General features: G+C 44.9%; 1 protein-coding gene across 1 annotated transcript in view; it reads left to right on the forward strand.

Annotated features, from left to right (window-relative positions):
- znf804b (zinc finger protein 804B) overlaps positions 1-19344 on the forward strand; it is a gene marked incomplete at both ends in the record, with an annotated part of 39261 nt that extends 19917 nt beyond the window's left edge. The window contains 4 exon segments of the mRNA XM_079276179.1: positions 11210-11347; positions 14493-14623; positions 15434-19181; positions 19183-19344. Coding sequence (XP_079132305.1) covers positions 11210-11347; positions 14493-14623; positions 15434-19181; positions 19183-19344 — 4179 coding nt within the window.
- Between the last annotated feature and the right edge of the window lie 554 nt (positions 19345-19898).

Below are 19898 nucleotides of genomic sequence, written 5' to 3' on the forward strand. Positions count from 1 at the left end.
ATTGCATTTATAGATCAAAGTGGCAGAGGAATTTTAATGCATATGAATAGGTTTCACTTCCCTGAAATCGTTGACATAAGATCAAGGCTGCCATGTTTTGCATTGCCTTGCCTTGCACAGAATAGGCTGTTTAGGTGCATAGTGTGCTGCTGAGTACACCAATACACAAACACAGACAGCTTCAATTCATAGCCTGAGAACTGAGAGATTGACATAATGATTTAAAACCTATTATAAAAAACGTGTGTGTACATTGGTCATTTGGAAGTTGCAAATCTAATTAGAATGTCTGCTGCCTGTGAAAAAAACGGTATTGTCAGTGGGGCTTTGTTGAATAGTTATTAGTTAATTTAGTTGTCTCTGCCACAGCCTCTTACCCCTGACCTTTTCACTATTCCCTTATGACCTCTGACAGATAGCCCTGGGGAAAATAAGTCATGAAAAGGTCAATGCGAGGATCAAGGACTCCGATAAAAAGGTTTTTATTGAGCTATTACCTTATTATATCTCCGTGTACCTATACACTGCTTGTATGTGTGCACATAAGGCACAGTATCATGCCATGGTACACAGGAAGGTTAACAAAAAAAAGACAAGAGCACAAGCGAGGCAGAAATCCATGTAGTATTATAATAACACTGTGTTCATTCTTGTGTGCTCTCATGTTTATTTATCAAAGAAGATCGGACCTACTAGCACATTCTAGCACGGGGTCGGTCATGCATCAGTAACAATGCATCGCATTATGTCAGCGTTACCTCCACCAGCAGCACGAGCCATGATGCAGACACCAATAATTCATGCCGTTTGCTTCAACCAGCCTTCACATCAGCCACGATGCCGAGAACAACCCACCATTATCGTGAGCAGCAGCATTCCTGTGCTTAGCAGATTGGAGATGCCAGGCGCCCAGCTTAGCGCTGGGCAGAAATGTCCTGGCTGCGCGCTGCAAGGATGGCAGGATCACAGTGGTCTGCAAGCATCCTCCAGCTACCAGCCACCAGGCCTTGGCTACCTCCTTTATATGGGCAGAGTGCCTGTTTCCTCTGTCTGTTTGTGTATGTATATTTGGCGCGATTGTGCTTGCACATTCCTGCAAGAGTGTGCTACGGGGCCTTCTTACCCTTGCTGTGAGGTATATTCTTACCCTGTGGTACGGGATTAGTCACAACGCTGAATGGGAAGACATGGAAACAGCAGCAGGGGAGGAGAGTAAGACGAGAGGAGAGGAAACCCCACAAAGATGAGAGCAAACGTGTGGGTGGATTGTGTGAGTTCATGTGTGTCTGCACACCATGGATATTCATCAATTTCCCGAACATTCTCTACTTTTCCTCTGTCATAAAACCCAGAGGCAAGAAGTAAACACAAACTCTATCAGATCTCCTTCTCTCTGCCTCTGTTAGTTTCTCTCTCAGCCATTCCTCCTGTTTCACGCACTTCTCTCCAATTGTAAAGTTAGCTATGCGTTTGCGTGTGTTTGATTGATTGATAAGTGAAACGTCTCTGTTGTCTAATCGGAAACAAGTATAATGTGAGGTCCGGAGGATGTGGAACATATTCTCTTTAATCTCTGAATGTGCAGGTGTTACAGCCACTTAGTGCTCGTCGTGAACAGCATATGCTCCGTTCTCAATTCTGTATCGCAGCGTGAAGTTACTTATCTCTTCCAGGTGTGGCAGACATGTGTTTTTGGAAACAGATTGAAAAAAAAAAGCTTGAGTCATGCACTTCACAGAGCAAGACAAAGTCGATAAACTTCGTGTGTTTGGCTGCATGTGGGTGTGTGTTTGTGTTTATGTGTGAGCGTGTGAAAAATAGCAGCGTGTGATTTATGTAAATGAGTGTCATCGGCCGAGGAGGAGGCAGAATTCCCAGGCCTGATGAGTGGCTTAATGATTCATCAGCCTGGCTGAGGCAGGCGTCAATATTGGATGACAGAGTAGGTCATGCAGGATTGCTCGCCCCTTGATTAAAGTGCTCCACAGCTAAACGCCTCACTTCCTCCATCTTCTCCCCCGACCTTCTGCAAGGATGAATACAGAAATGTGCCATATTCGCACACCCCCTCACACACACACACACACACATTTGCACACATGGTCACACACACCTCCTCCTCGATCTCCTCCTGTACAGCCTCATGTAATCTCACCTCATGCTTAATAAGCTCTCATCCCCTCTTCATCTCCTCACTCTGGTTCTTTGGTCTTAATCCAATCACGGTGGGTGAAAGAGGAAGAGAAAGGGGTAGAGAGAGGCAGCGAGAAAGCAGGAGAGGGGGGAAAGAAGACGCTGGAAAGCGTGGGAGGAAAAAAAATGAGAGACACAATTTAAAGCTTTATAATTTGTCTGTACGGAAATGGAACCTTTCTCTCTGGAGATATGACAGCAACATAAATGTTGTTTCTCTCCTCTCCATGCACAGAGCGGAGGGAGTCATTTTCCCTCTGTCTCTCTCGTTAAGCTTCATGGGGGTGTTGGTGTGACAGGACAAATCTCTGTCTATTAGGAGACATAAACCTCTAAACCCCGAGCTACAAGGCCATACATACTAATGCAACCATACAGAGGGCTGGATAGAAGTTGGGAACGATAGCGAAGACACACTGAGAAAGGAGGAGATCTGGAGAGCAGAGAGATGGAAGGAGGGAGAGCATGATGTTGAAAGCAGAGAGAGGCCTGGTGGGATTTCTATCCCCGGCCAGCACAGGGTCTTAACTGCTACACAATCTTTGAGGACAGCAAAACCAGCTTTAACAAAGTCGGACTGATGTGCACTACAGAGTGACTTTGTGTGCGTCTCCCCTGTGTGAGTGTGATGTTAGACCAAACAGTTCATTCCAGCCTTCTCGTCCGTGGCATCATTAATTTGCCATTCATGCACTCATACTCTAATGTGCCAGAGAAAAGATCACTCACTCTTATTGGCGCACTCATGTTATCCCCTGATAGGACCAATGAACCACACACAGTGAACATGCACACACACACACACACACACACACACAAACACACAAATGCTCACCCAATCATAAATGCCTGAAAGACAGCAATCATTCCTCAATTCAGCGACAGCAGAAACCAATCGCTCTCGCTCAGCCATCCTCGCTCCCCTCATCTGTGAGTTTGGCGAGCGTTAAGAGTGCAGCGTCTAATCTGCAATCGCATTAATCCTGTTCTTTAAATCTGTCTCTTCCCAAACTCATTACCTTCATCTTCTTAACTTGTCTTTCACTCGAATCTGTATTATCACACTCTTATTACAGTCGCAGTTTGATCACTCCAACAGATAGTGACGCAATCCTCTTTGAGGCAGTCGATCAGCTGTCTTGCCTGGACAGACGGAGTGCTGCACATTACGTGTGTTTCTTGTTTGACTCTGCAATTTGAATTATGATATCATTCAAAATTGCCTATTGTATAACACTACAGTATCAGTATGAACATCTCAAGCTGTAAAACGACTTAAAGTATGCACTAATTGAAGTTTAATTTGTCTCTGTATTTAATAAGGTAATTGAAAAATATAACCAGGTGCGTCACGACAAACTATCAGCGAATCAGGCCCTTGGAAGAGAGCGTCCTAATATTTGCCGACAGATGGCTGTTTCTTCACATGAAGGTTTATGCAAGTCGTTGTCCTGGGGAATATCTTCCGTTGCAATGCCTGCAACATCACATTTAATGGCACATATTATTTGAGGCATTTTTATAATGAACTATTTTGCCTTTATTCCACTGACAGTATGAGCCTCAGGTGACACACCATTAACAGCGCTCGTTATTTTCTTCCATTCCACGGCCCCTTAAGCAGGCCGACGCTGTTATAAAGTATAGATTTTTCTTCATGGATCTCTGAAAGCACGACCAAAATCTCCAAACTTGTAAAGTTATCTTTTTATTCCTTTCGTGTCACGTTCATAAATGAACACTTCCGGACATATAGGCCAGGACAAATAGCCTTATATGATAAAACTGGAGCTTTAATGATGGTAATCTACAATTCTCATGAACGAACGCTCATTTACTCACAGGTGGCATTCCTCATGTTTACTGTGGTTGTTTACAGGTATATGAAGTTAGGAGCAATTGCTGAATTTGACGTGGCTCACTCGTACGAGCCCTCGGACAAAAAGTAAGAGCAATATCTGAACAGAATACGAACATGTTCTTGCATGAGGCCCAACGATCCTGAACATACAGACAAGGCAATGGAGATGTTTTTAAGGCAAAACAGTGAACTTTTCTTTACCAAATCAGTCACTTGATCTCAATCCAACTGAACATCTGTTTAATTGGTAAGAGATTGCTGCACTACAGGCCTGACTAGAGAGGCTACCTAAGTGTCTGCTGATGTCTATGGATCTCAGAGTTCAAGCAGTCACTGACAGTTTATGTTTATTGAAAATGTAAAGTTGCTTTTGGATCCCCAAAAATTGGAGGTTATTTAAAAAAAAAGGGATGCAATTCCCATATCAAGTCACTAAAGCACCTTTATAATTCTGGAAGATGGAGCTTTAGCTCTTCGGGATTGTTCTGTTTCAAATGCCATTTGCAGGATTACAGACCCAACTAAATGGAAAAAGTACACTCGGGAAAGATAGATCGATCGATCTCGGGTTTAAGGATCAGATCCAGGAAGAAGCACACCTCATTTCAACGAAACAACAAAGGGCAAATTTGCAAATATAATCCCTTCATCATTTATTCATTCAGTTTGTTTGTCTTGCATGCTGCTCAATTTAAAAGGTCAGAGGGAGACGGAACATTGGGTTATATTTTGAGCGAGACACAGTGGAAAGACGAATGCTGGTGATTCATGGTGTGTAGAGGCCGTTTCTTAAGATAGCGCACAGTTTATGAGTCACGACACACCTGACTCTGGATCATTGGAATAGTCTGTGCATGTGGTGGTAATCTTGCTTTGTGAATTATTTTTGCCTGTCTACTGTCTCCTTCACAGAGTTGGTTGCTGGCAGTGTGTGAGATGACGTCGCTCACTGGTGGTAACACATCTGTCCTTTTGGCTGAAAGAAGCGTCGGACCGTATCTATGGTCAACACATCTGCGGTTTTGGCTGCGGTTGCTCTGCTTGTTCTAGCCACACTTCTAACTGGCTTTAATGATCTGGAGCAAACAAAGATACACCAACATTATCAGATGGTTTCACAAAATACCGGCCGGGACGTACATGCAGATGCATGCACACACGCCAGATTAATAAATCTGTGGGTACTGGCCATAGTGGCATATTAAAGGCAGTCAAGGGAGATGCATTAGGGCTGTAAATACCAGCTCATTAACACTCAGCGATCCTATTTGGCAGTCTGTGTTCCTATGTGTGTGTGTGTGTGTGTGTGTGGGTGTTTGTGCTCGCAAATGTGTCTGTCGCCGAGATCTACAGGTCATTACAGTAACAAGCAACTTAGCCCTCAGGTCAGCTGCCATTAGCTACAGAAGAATGGCCAGAAATCAACACGGCAACGCAAGACTCTCACACTGCCAGACTTTCTCCACGTGTGTCTGACGGAGATAATCACAGGGACACTTTAGAGAAAGGGCAGAGATGAAAACAGAGAGGCATTTAGACTGCGAGGGGGGGGGGGGACAGAGCTGGAGCGAACAGATTTGGTGAATTATTTTTGTACCACTCATGGAATTGTTTCTATTCATTACAGTGGCCAAGTTAGGGTGATAATTATAGCCAAAAACAATTCAAGACTTAATTGGGCTTGATAAACAGTTATGAATTGTTCATTGAATTGTCCTCACAAAGGCACAGTAGCAATTAGAATTTCTCTGAATTCGTAAATGTCACTGTTAGTCCCTGTGTCACTCTCCTCTCTTTACTTTCAAGATTAATTTACGGTATTGCCTCGTTGCTTTTAGATTTGAATGAGAAGACACGCTGCTTTGTTTTACTTCTTTCGTTTGGTAGCCTTGAGAGACCTTAGTCTGTAATGTAAGTATGTCTGTATGAAGCATGAAAAGATCTACAAAGATATATTATATTCGCCAATGCTAATCGCGGTTAGCATTTCCTTATTGGCGGTAATGTTAAAATTAGCTTAGAAGCTAGCGAGTCGGACATGTTGTGATGTTCAGAGAAGAAGACAACTTTAGTACTGTTAAAAGCATCTTGCCGTTCAACCTTTTTTGTTAACAGTCCTAGTGAGAGGTAGGTCAAACGTCAAAGTTACTTCATTCATATTTATGTTAAATGTGTTGGAGGCGCAAAGCTACGAAGAAGTCCACACATAAGCCGCACCGTTGTATAAGCCGCAGTCTCAAAGCGTGGGGGGGAAAGTAGCGGCTTATCGTCCGGAAAGTAATCTTAAAATAAGCAGATGTCCTTTATGTTTTTCAGAGATCTGTTCTTGTACTCTCCAAATATTGCTTTATAAAAAGCACCACTCATTAGATTTTGTCCATAATAAATCAACACTGTTAAGCAACGTTTTTTGTTTTTTTCAGTTGAAGAACAATAGTTTCCTTGAAGTAAGCCATGTTCATGAAGTTTTTATCTCCCCCCTTCAGTCGAAGTACTCTTCAGTTATGAATCTACCAGTTATGTTGCTACTGCTCTCTTTTACTCTCTCTCTCTGGATTTGTTATGTAAGCTGAGGCATAGTTTTTGCTAGTTTGGATATGTTTTGAATTTCATACTGAACCAAGATTGCAATTAAAACGTGTGGTGCCATGTTGTCAACAATTATCATATATGAACAGTTTTTTCTCACTATGTCCAAGCCAACACAATTTAAGTCAGAAGGAGCACAAATTCAAATGCTGGAAATTATATTTCTTTGAGCCTCTATCACTCCGTGCATTAAGCCCCAGCCAAACATCCCGTTTTAACAGGAAATACATCACATTAAAGAAGCAAAATCCTCTCAAAAGCAGTGGCGGGCCGTGCATTTTATACCTGGGCCTTCACTGCTGGTCCTGCAGCTGAAATACCACCTTACAACCACATTGTGGCGCCACAGCTCATTTTTAAGGCGGTAACTATGTACGTCTTCGTATTAAACCGTTCGGTACGAGTCGTTTGAATAACGCTTGAGCATTTAGAGAATGCAAAAGCCTAAATTCAGGAAAATATAATGTTCTCAGCTGGTCTGGCTGTGGGATCCGCCTTCATTCCTTAATGACAAGCCGCGAGCCAAAGAGAGTGACATAGGATTTTACTTTCACAACATGAACGCACCTCTCTGCAGTGTCTTTCCTCCTCGCAGCACCTTGTGTCATCTCAACTCAGCTCAACTCAGTCAGAATGCATTTTGATTGGCTGACCTGAATCACGTGATGTGATTCACTACCCATCAGCCTCTGCCGACTGCGACACATTCCACCCCCTCATTTGTTACTTGGAGCAACCTGACGAGTTCTCCTTGCACATGGACTGGAAAGATGACAGCTTCAAGGCTCTCTTCCTGCTGACAGCTTTAACCTGTCCCAACTTCAAGTCCAGCCATGTTCCGACTGCTACATTCACTCATGCAGCTGCAACTTTTACGGTTCATGATAGTCAAGCGCTCGCCCACTGACCAATCACAGCACACTGCACCGAACGGGAAAGCTACAGATGAACACTGAGCTGCATGTAATGCTGACGGCATTATAGGCCGCTAGCAGCCGCTGACATGTCAAAGAATACGCCCAACATGTCAAACTAAAGATCTGATTGGTTGAACACTATGACAATCAACAATATCGTCCCCATGTACTTTAATCTGCACTGGCGGCAGAGCCGAGTCTGCAGGCCTCTGGCTCTGTTCTTACCAAGAGACACAGAGGTGAGATCTGAGAGCAACTGAGAGCAACTGAGAGCAACTGAGGAAGACAATAGCTGTGCAATGAGAAAATAAGATAATGGGAAAATATTTTTATAAATTATAATACATGTAGTGAATTTAAGAAAAATTATTAAATTATAAAATAAATTATAAATCTTTTTTTCTTTTAAAAAAAAATATAAATAGCTTTGTGATTATGTTTAGGCCAGCAGAGAAGGCCTTGCAGGCCCTGACGGCCCGCCACTGCTCAAAAGAGTGGCTATGCTGTAAAATCACTCTGTAAATCTTTCCTCTCTGTCCAGGATCGGAGTCCAGCCATCCATGGAATTACTGTTCAATATGTAATTACAACTACTGAGAAAGTGACCATTAAGACGAGTGAAACAATTTAGCTCAAGTGCAGTAAATGTCTGTAAACTATTTAAATTATTTATTTTAATGTAATTGACTAAATCGTAGCAAATTCTTAAAAAGATTAAACTGCACTGAACATATTCAATTCCCTGTACATCAAGTATTCATCACTCTGAGCATTAAAGTTGCTTCATTTCCAATGTTTTCTATCGTATATGCTTTTCATGTCATTCCCAACAAATTTTTAAATGTGTTCTGTCGAATTGTCTTTTCCTTTTTGAAGAACAGCACATTGTTTAGTAGATGGCTGAAGAAAAAAAGCAAACCTTTAAAAAAAAGAAATAGCTGATGGCATATGTGGTTAAAGCTAATTCCAATTGCAGACTTGGCCTCAATGCAGCCTCTCTCGGTCCTTGAGGTTCCACCTGCAGTCAGCTTACTGTCAAGATGTTAGTAAGAGTTAAGTTATGACAGTGATCAGCATATTATCTAAGCGGTCTCCGGTTCTCTGTGTAGATCAGCAGTCTTGAAGGTCAAGATCACCAGACGAAGAATTCTGAAAAGCTTTTAATTATGCTTCTTTGAAATCTCCATAAGTCTTATAGTAAGTTTACAACTAATGAGGGAGTCATTTTTTTTATTTTATATTCCATAAAAGCTCAAAAGGGCAGTTTGACTGCAGATGGCAGTGAGGTGATTGCCGCCAAAGCTTTGATCTGCAGAACTCCCAGAGGTTTCTCAAGGGACTGTGTCGTTCTAAAGACTTTCTTGTGAATACATTGTATGTCATTACTTTCCACACATATCCAAACGCTGACATACCACGTCTGCAAAACACTTTAAAGCGTGACCTGGTCATTTCCACTGAAGCTCGGGAGATTGAATTACATGTGTGTGTGTGTGTGCCGGAAACTCCAGTTATGGTTTCTTAACGATTCTTATTTCTGGCATAATTTCAGCTATGAAGAGGAATAACATGGCACTTCTCGCACAAATTGAGGATAAGCGAAGAGCAGAAAAAAAGCTCATTCACATTCACAGCCTCGCATAAACACTCACACACATAATCCTGCAAACAATCACTGTCGGTTTAGGTCTGCAGATATCAGCTGTGCTTTCTCTGCAACACACATTTGTACTGGTGAGGTAAATTGAGGTCTATGTTCATTTAGCACTGGTATATCAGGTTGACAGACTATGTGCGAGTGTGCATGCATATGTGTGTTTGTGTGGATGTAATTCTGTAAGCATGTCTATTCATTCTGTGTTGGTGCATAAGGGTATAGAAATCATATTAGGTGTATTTATTTAAGGCAAATGAAAGCTCTCATGTATGACTTTATTCAGCAGGAAAATGCATGCCAGGTCTCCGACATAAACAAATGGCTCTTGAGTTCACACACACACACACACACACACACACACACACACACACACACATTTTCTGCTTTTTTGCATTCACACCTTTTCTCATGTACATACACCCCTCTTTCTCTATAAATGTCTCCCTCTTGAAAATAATTACCCTGACAGAATGCAGAGATGTGAGAAGAAAGGGTTCGGGGGTAAAAAGGCAAGTAGGCAGAAATATGCATGTACACACATAAAATGAGTACCGGTATATGAAGACATGCACTTACACAGCTTCTAATCTTGCATAAGCCCAACGGTTGACAAATAAACAGCTTCCAGTATCTCAATCTCTTCACCCTGGCACCACTCAAAGAAAGGCCGCTCTGGATGATTGGATCATTTCCTGGTAAGCCTGCAAGGCAGATCGATACCACGGCGGTACACACACACAGTGTTTTCTCTGTATGTGTGTTTAAGAGTGTGTGTGCGTGTGAGTGCGTGTGTGTGTGTGCATCATTATTATGTAATTATAATTGTAATATGTGTGAAAAGTAATGCCATGAACAGGGATTGTTACTCTGTGGTAATAATAATGCCAGGTGTTCGTGCGTGTGAATGCCTGCGACGGCAGGCAGGGGTCATTTCTTCTCTTGTCTGCATTCCTATCCTCCCTCTCTTTTCCTCTCACCTCTGTTCCTGCGTGCAGGCATATTACTGAAGCAAATTGGGGCCAATAGACCCTGTCACTGCATGACCTAGGGCTCACCAAACAGAAAGGAAACAAGCTAGACAGAGAGAAAAATGCAAATAGAAGGGATAAAAGGGGAGATAGAAGAAAGAATAAAGAGTGAGTTAGTGGGGATAAAAAGGCTGGGAAATCAGGAGAGCGAGCAAAGAGAGGGAGAAAAAGCCAAGAGATGGACGGAGGGAAGGAAAGAAGCAGAGAGTGAGAGAATAAAGTGACAACCTCAAATTAAATTCCCATCATGTCAGTGTAGAACAGAATTCAATAGCGTTTATTGGCAGCCCTCAGCCTCAGGGAAATTACATTCTGAAGCAGAGCATGGCATGAATGCACACACAACCCTAAACATGTGCACGCGCCCACACACGCATATACACACACACAAGCACACACATCTGTTGTACACAACACGGTGCACGTCCTCGAACCCCCCAAAAAAGGCCCTCTGCGATTTATCCCCTGAGGTCCATGTGCCATTAGTCCAGAATGTGTATCTATGTCCATGCGCTATTTGCGCGCCTCTATGTGTGTATTAGTCTGAAAGTTCTTCAAGTGCACGGTTTTACCAGTGTACAAAAGACCAAGTTGTACATTTAAGAAGCTCAGTTTTTCTCTCTGTCGGCCACAATTGCCACTTTCCCTGCAGTCAGACTCCGACTATTTGCCATTAAAGTACATACACAGGCTTCTGTTACAGTGGCGGTATTAAATGTGTCCCCAGGCTCAAGTTGCCATGAACACAGGGCTTCAGTGCCTTTGTCCAACCTCCAGCAGCAGCAGAAGCAGCATACTTTAATGGGAAGCTGTTTAACAGTTTTATGCAGAGCACATGTAGAGGCTATTACTGCTGATGTCTCTGGGATGCAGATTTTCTCTAAATGGCTAACAATCTGCTATTCTTTCAACCCTTCTCCCCCTACCCCTCCAATGCACTCACTCCGTCGTTCTCTTCCTCCAGGAGCATGCAGAGGGGGCTTTGGGCTGCTCAGTGGAGGATCTGAAGGCTCTTTTCTACTGTGAGCTGTGTCACAAGCAGTACCTCAGACACCAGGAGTTTGACAACCACATCAACTCCTACGACCATGCACACAAACAGGTACACGGGATGCACCGGCACTGCAGTTACACACACACACACACACACACACATGCTATGTAACAGCACACATGCAGACATTTATTATGATCTCTTGTCATGGAATGTGGGTGTGTTAGCTTTATGCATGTTGACGGAATTCTACTTTACAGTTCCATGTCAATCTGCCCATTGGGTACAGTTTCCCAGCAGGCAACAGTAGGAGTGTGACAACCGCATCATCATTACAGCACACACACAGAGGTGGGACTTGTGGCAGATACTCATAATATCAACACACTCGTAGCAACTGAAACATGTTGTTAATCATACGGTGCACAGTATTTATTTTAAAATAATGAATTTAAAATCTTAAAATCAAAGTCCCACATTTATAATAACTAGTGCAGTGCATACATACAAATAGACACTTTTCCATTTTAGTTACGGTAGATGGAAGTTTTTTTTTCTGGTTCAAAATTTAGAGCACTTGATTTATGTATCTGGTGCATGAGCATGCTGCTACAAAATGCACTTTATTCTTCAAATTGCAATTCTTTCAAAAGAGAAATAAATATTCTGTACCAAATACAACACGGGGCTATTAGCATTGCTCAAGTATGATTCTATTATTCCGGTTTGGACACGATGAGGCCAATGGACCATTAGGAAAAGCAGGTTTTCTCCTGCGTTCTGCTTCCACGTTCATTTTCATACACAACCTCCACTCTGGACTAACAAAGCTGAAGGTTCTGCTGATAGCACATTGTCCCACAGCTATCTGTTGTCATGCCAAGGCATACACTCACATACGAAAACATACAGACATGCACTTCCCCGTGTACACGCTTGCCCTCAAACACAGGCAATCTCTCAACCAAGCCGAGGCACTTGCTACTTCTGAACACCCACACTGTGCAACATGAAATAAACATGAAATAAGACTGTTCCTTCACTGTCATTGTATTTTCAAAATGAATCGAAGCAACTGCAGGCCAATGTTAACGCTTTGTTTTAGCCAGCGGCAGGGACATGAAACGAGCTGCATGAGGCACTGAGCTGACAGTAGCCACTGGCACTGTAGGAACACACACACACATACAGGCATGCATGCACACTATTGAGCAGACAACAGATGTAATTCTAGCTGAAGCGAGCTTCCCTGCAGGAGTATCGGCTTTAGAGAATGGCAGCTGATTGCGTTTATTCTGTCTCCTTTCCTTGTCATCGATTCAGGGATGAACATCTCTGAATGCAGCGCTTCATCAGCATTTACTGCTGATTACAGAAATTGCTCATTACAAGATAATTATACTCCCTTTTAAATAAAAGGGCAATCAGCCCATTAGCATGGCCCCTCACATGCTACCTAAGAATACACCAATCCTCATTCTAAGGCCCTTGTGGATTTGAAATGAATCAACTCTGACTCAGCTGTAGTTGCCTCAGCCTGAGCACTCCTTAACACATCTAAAGGAATATTGATCGAGGCTTTGACAGATGGATTGAGCTTCACAACGCATAGCTAGACTGGCATGTTGGAGAGTGATATCGCTTCAAGCTGTTGGGGACATGACATCCTCTTTGAAGACAAAAGTATCCACTTTAAAGTGTGAAACGGAAATATCTCTGCACTGTGTGCTCTGTGAAAATGGTTCTGTGTGCAACATTTTGTTTGGCTCTAAATATAGCTACAGGTTTCCCTGCAGTGGGATCTGTTTTTAAGAGAGAACAATAACCTGGCAGAGCGCAAATGCAAGGAGGAAGAATGCATCTTCATACATTCCATCTATTATAGACTGCTCTCTCTCTCTCTCCCTCAGTCATTGCCATGGACAGCTACTCCGATCTTTTCTTCCTCCTCTTTCCTAGCTCTGTCCGCAATCGTTCATTATGTATGCCTCTCTGCTTGAACATGATTAATATTTCCCATAGAATGAGTTTAGCATCAAAGCCACTCAAAACTCCTTACCACACACGTGATCTCTAATCTGATGTGTGCATGTGTGCGTGTGTTTGTGCAATACATACTATATGGATGAATAATAGCGTAACATAATCTAAAAGTGAGAGTGGTGTAATCCTGTTGCAACTTATACTACAGGATAAATTCACAACTATATAAAATAAACAACAAATCCTAAATGTATAAGACGTGGGTGGATTGCACGTTGAGAGAAGAAGACGGGAGATAAGAGGGATAGTGGTGCACGATACTGCAGCTATTCCCAAACTCCTTAGTCCCTCTTTAGCCTTCAGACGTAGAACACACCAACATGCACATGCACACGCACACACACACATACACCTGCCAAGCATAAAGGAGGGATTAAAGTGTGTCAGAAAAGGAAACTGGAGAGAGAGGCATGAATCATTGTGCAATCATTGGCAATGAATCATTGAGGACTGGCACACCTGGTTATAAACACATAGTTTCACACATGTACAAATACACACATGAGAACTCACACAAAAAAACCCTCAAAATTGAGCGAATTGTTATTTTTTATGCACTATGATGGGGATGAAGACCCACCAGTTTACTCAAAATGAAATCACTCACTACTCACTACCATGGTATGCGAGTTATGTTCTTGCATTTGTGCATACACACTCACACACACACACATACTGGCATTTTTCCAGCAGACATCTCTTCACGATGTCTCAGATGGTTATTTTGTCAATGTGTAATTTCAGCAACGACAAATGTACCCTTTGCTGCACTCCGGCTAAAGAGCAGATCAGTCATTGGATCAGATTGTCTTTCAAACCAAGCTGTCACGACTGACGGAGGGCTGAACATTTTTGAAATTGCAGTGGCAAAATCATCGTCATTAAATCACTCATGCCACTCATCTCAACTGCGTATGTAATCTGCTATCCACCAGTTGAGATGTGTTTGCTTTCAAGCTGTGTGTTGGGAAAAAGATGCTTTATTCTAGGCTGAATGGAGTTAATGGGACATGAGCTTAGCAGGAGAACATCTGCAAACGCTGCTGACTGATGTGTAGGTTTGAAAGACAGCTGCCTGCAGAGAGCTTACGGAAACTAATTTCTCACTCTCTCTTCTCTTTGTCCAACTCTTGTGCTTCTCGCTACCCTGTGCCCTCCACATACGCTTCCTGTCTCTCCCTCTGTACCCCTTCATTTTCACTTCCTGCAGAGGCTGAAGGAACTCAAGCACAGGGAGTTCGCTCGCAACGTGACCTCAAAATCATGGAAGGACCAGCGCAAACAGGAGAAGGCTCTCAGACGTCTGCACCAGCTCGCACAGCTGCAACAGGAAACCCAGCGGTGAGTGGGAGGAGAGTGTGTTTGTGTGTCTGTGGCAGTGTGTTAGTCTAATGAGACCAGGGGCAGGGGTCCGGAGGGGTTAGAGTGTGTCACATCCAGTCAACGTTTCTTTCATTTGATGGATGTATCCACAGACGTTAGAGCACCCAGTTGTCCTAGATAGGCCACAGGTGAAGTAAATATAACATGAAGACACATTGATGCTCTGAGAGTAGACGATTTGTAGGAGAATAGGTCTTTTAATGAAGTAGAAAAAAGGTGTTTTTAAGACGTAATTGAATGAGTAAAACAAGTTGAACGATGAAAGCTTGCCTCTGTGTTTGCATACCGACAGCAATCAAAGCAACGGATAAAAAACAACAATACATCATACATATTATAATCATCTTGATTACGCCTATTCCCTGTGCAATTATATGTGTTTTCTTATCATCACGCAATATGTGAGCAGCATTACTGTGAATGCCAATGTTAAGCCTCTTCTTTTTTTCATGTCTTTCTTTCTGTGGTTCTTTGTTCCTTTCTCAATGGAAAACTTATTCTATCTATCTATCTATCTATCTATCCATCTATCCATCTATCCATCCATCCATCCATCCATCCATCCATCCATCCATCCATCCATCTATCTATCTATCTATCTATCTATCTATCTACTAAGGTATTATTCTCATTATTTGAATTCATCTATCAATTCAATCAATTACAGTTTAATTATTATTATTATAATTATTTGAAATAATCCAAGTTTAAGTGATGTGAAGTTAAATCAATTCAAATCAAGAACACTTCTATCACTCTCTGTTTCAGAGTCCCAGGAAGCACTTCTGGACTAAGAAGTGCAGTCAGGGCTGTGAGACAGCAGCAAGATAAAGACAAGGACCGAAGCAACCGCATCCCTGAGAACAAACCTGAACCCTTCAACCACACCCATAGACCCCCTCCTACACTACCCAGATCAGCACGTCTCAGCCACCCGCCAGAAGATCCATGTCAATCTCCCTCCCAGATGCCGCTGGCCACTGCTCTAGCTGAGTCCCCACTAATCACACATCCGGCATCCAATACGGACCCTTCTGCAGTGTACCCCCAGTCGTGCCTGGGCTTGCATCCCCAGCTGCCTCTCCCTGGGCGGGGGAAAGTGGGAGGCAGACTTGGCGTGTCCTTCTGCTTCTCACGCAGAGGGCCCAGGCTTGAGCCTTCTGCCTCTGTCTTCTCAGACCTGGAAGAGGAGGAGAGAGAGAAGAGGGAACAAATGAAAGAAAGGATAAAGATGATGATGGAAAACATTGACCGGAAAATTGGGGCAACAGAGGAGGGGAAACACAGTGAGTGTGAAAAGCATGAGTCCAGATCTGACAGCGTTAGTCTTCACGACACAGGGCCAGTTCCCAGAGAGGCTGCCAGAGAAGAGGGGGAGATTGAAACAAGAGATGCAGTGAAAGCACACTCTACTACTTCCACAGCAGCACCTGATAATCAGAGCCACGATTCACAATGCTTGCTACCACAGACCCAGGTGGCCCTATGGGGCACAGCACTAACAGGGTCACACATGGACACTGAGCACACGGATAGCGAGACAGACAGAAAGCCAGAAACAGAGGGGCGGATGGAGGAGAGTCAGTATGTGGGGAAAGATGGCTCCAACCGTCTGAGATGGCCTGTCAATTTGCTTATGGTCACCAAGTCTCAACCACACATCTCCTACAGCTGCAACCCACTCTGTTTGAACCCACAACAACTCACAGAAGATCTGCGGGAGTCACAACAAAATCAGTTGTCTGCTCTCTCAGATGAATCAGACCTACGTGTGCCAGCTATTCTTTCACCAGATGCTCCTTCCTGTTTAGAAAGACAGACAAGACAAGAGCTGAACGCACACATACAGGAAGCTGAGGATCAAATCGATGTGGAGACAGAAGCACACCTGTTGCTAAAGAACGAAAACATTTCATCGTCAGAAACAAGACCGGAAAGAGGAAGATGCTCCCTAAGTATGGATGATAATGTGAGGGCAGCCACCCATCCATTTGACCCCGCTCATAGTGACAGCTTTCACACAAACTCCCAGAATCCACTGAGAGGCCGATTAGGGGGAACAAGAGGGATCAGGGAGAGAGCCATCATATCTCTGAGCTGTAAATTAGAGTCTGTCACCCAGCCTGGCACACAGAGGATGTGCACCAGCCCGTCCAGGTGTGACTGTGGGAGTGAAACAATGTGCAAGTGTGCCAGCGCTCCACAGCCGTACGTGGGCGTCTCAGAAGTGTCACGCAAAAAGAGGAAAGCCAGCACAAAGAAACACAAGCTGGGGAAGAAGAAGAGGGGTGAGAGGGAAAAAGCTTCAAACAAGCTCCAATCAGCAAGGTGCAAAGTGAGGAGTGTTGTCTCTACAGTCTCCATTGGCACAGAGAGGAGTGGAGAAGCTGGAGGGAGCTGGGGGAAGACAAGGAGGCAAAGGGAGACGAGGATGAGGAGGAGGAGGTCGCAGGAAGCTGGGAGCAGCTGTCTCCTGGGAAGATGTGAGGCTGAGCCAGTATCTGTCCCTGTCAGGAAGAGGAGGCCTCACAGGAGCCTCAGCACTGAATCCCAGTCACAGGCAGAGCACTGCAGTGCCTACTCCCAGCTCGCCAGACACACAGCAGACAGACACAACGAGGGGGAGGGAAAGCCAGACGGCGGTGCAGTGACTTTTCCCTCGCGGTCTCACTTCTTCTTGCACTCTTTCTCACCAGGATGTAACTCAAAGCTGTTTTGGGAAAGGGGTCACCATAGCAACCCCAGGAGTTTCATTGACTGCTGTTACCCTGACAACAGCTGTGGTTGCAGCCCGGCGAGAAAGAGAAAACTCCTCCACGGGGACAGGAAATCCATTCATAGTAAGCGGAAGAGTTTGAGGCATCGTGAAGTCTGGGAGGAGACGGAGAGGGGCAGGAACATGGGAGGGCATTCAGGTTACAGAGACAGGGGCCCGATTTCAGACACAGAACAATGGGAGTGGCTGAGGGGGGGCTATCCTCGAGGTAGTGAGGAGGGCAGGTCAAGAAGTGGGTGGAGATCGAGAAACAGAGCAGTGGAATGGGATCGGGTGGCAAAGTTCAGCCCCAGCAGCCCGAGCAGCTGGGGCAGGAGAGGCCGACGTCTGAGCACAGAAGATGTAGACTGGGACAGATGCAGTGTGGACAGATGGACATGGGGCAGCAGTGACAGCTGGGAAGACAGGGGGACACACAGATCCACATCAGGCTCCAGGACAGGAGCAGAGAGCAGAGACAGCCCGGGCTGTGTGTGGAAATGTGCAGGCACCAGACGCTCACGCTCCGGACACTTCTCCAGCCCTGAGTGGTGGACAAGTACTCAGACATACAGCCCCCAGAGTGTGATCAACACACAGTCCAGCAGGTGCCACAGCCCGCGCTCCTGCAGCCCCTGCAGCAGCACCAGCGTATCCGAGCTAAGCTGGGAGTGGAGCAGGAGCAGTACCTGCTCAGGAGTCACAGCCGATGGGTTGACGGTTAGCTCCGGCAGGACGTCCTCCGTAGCTCCAGGACTCTCATCTGAGGCCCCTCAGGAGGCAAAAAAGCAGAGCAGCCCTATGTCCACTTCATCCGGCCTTACCTCTTGTTCCTTCTCTCATTCCTCGCCTCACAGATCCTGTTTTGCTCCCACAGTCCCGAGCCTCAACACACACCATTGTACCACAAGCCCTTCTCAACTTAAGGAGCCCAATACACAGTCTGACCTTGTACATAGACCCTCTGCCCCTGTCGACACCAGCAGGTCAGGCACAACTCTTCCAGGACTATCTCCGAGTAAGTCTCTGCCACAGAAACCAGCCAGAATGTTGCTTCTCCCTCTCATAGGGAAACTACCTGCAATCCAGAGAAAGGCCAGAAGGAACAAAGGGTTGCTGGAGAAGAGTCAGGAGAAGGAGGGAGAGGAGGAGGAGGAGACCAGGGGCAGTGGAATGGATCCTGGAGCGGTCGTCAACAGTCAAAAATGTCCTCTGGACACGGTTGAGTCAAACCCCAGCAACACTTCAAATCTCTGCCTGACGCGGATTAGGACTGAAGACAAGCAGACAGGTAGAGAGACGGCTCTGCCAATCAGCTTTACTGCTGAGGAGATGGACAAATACCGCCTCCTGCAAGAGCAGGCGAGAGAGCACATGCAGAAAGTCCTGGAACAGATGCAAGAGAGCGCAGATATACGCACGGAGACAAACTACACACACGCGGCACAGACAGAGAGCTGTGGGACTGTAGAGGAACAATACACACCTGCGCACAACACTTCACAGCCTCAAACCCAGTCACTTCACACAGACACGATGCAAACACAGCACACCCTCCAGGTCAGTCTCCCACTTCCACATGTGGCCCCACAAGAGAACTTCACTCAGCCCATGGCTCTGAGAGTCCCGAGCCTCCCCCCTCTCTCCAGCCTCCATCATATCATTTTACAACACGCAGCCCTCTCCATGCACCCCTCCTCCTCCTCTTCCACCTCCTCCAACTCTCCTTCCATCCACCCACACCCAGCTCAGCTGCCTCACCACCTGCTCCATCTCCACCCATCCCTCCCTCATCACCTTCACCTCTCTCCCTTCTCCATATCCTCCCTGTTTCCCTCCATTCTGCTGTCCCATCATCCCATCCCTCTCCTCCCCCAGTCCCCCGCTTTCCATGCGACCCCACTCGCTCCACTCTCCCAACTAGCCTTGCAACCCTTGAACCCGCAGTCTTTCATGGAGAGAGCTTGGTCAGTGAGGTTTCAACAGAAGGCTTTGTGATTTTCAAAGAGTGGCTGCCATGTTTATTTATCTTCCTTGGCAAAACAGACTAGTGAGTGAAAGAGAGGAACATTTTTTGGTTTGGACGAAAGCCTGCTCTTTGAAATGGGGTTGTGTCAGTGCTTTCACTAGAATCAACTCCAATCACACACACACACACTTACACACAAACAGCCCAACTATTGACTGTTTTCAAATGAAAATGTGTTTCTCGATCTAGCCTCTGCTGTGTTGAAGCAGACATAGTGAAAACAGACTTTGATCCTTTGCTTTTTCCATCATTCCTCATTCAGGGCCAGAATAAAGGGAAAGGTGCACCTGCTATTCAAAGACAAGCTGGGCTTGTGTCATCCTCTCTCTTTCCTTCTGAACCACAGACAGACCGGCTGCCCTTTGAAGTAGCCTTCATGCCAGAAACAGAGGGGCAAGAAAGAGTGACAGTACTATCCCCTTATCTCCATTTCATACAGGTTATCTGAG

This window comes from Melanostigma gelatinosum, assembly GCF_949748355.1.
Source record: "Melanostigma gelatinosum genome assembly, chromosome: 9".
NCBI classification, from domain to species: Eukaryota; Metazoa; Chordata; class Actinopteri; order Perciformes; family Zoarcidae; genus Melanostigma; species Melanostigma gelatinosum.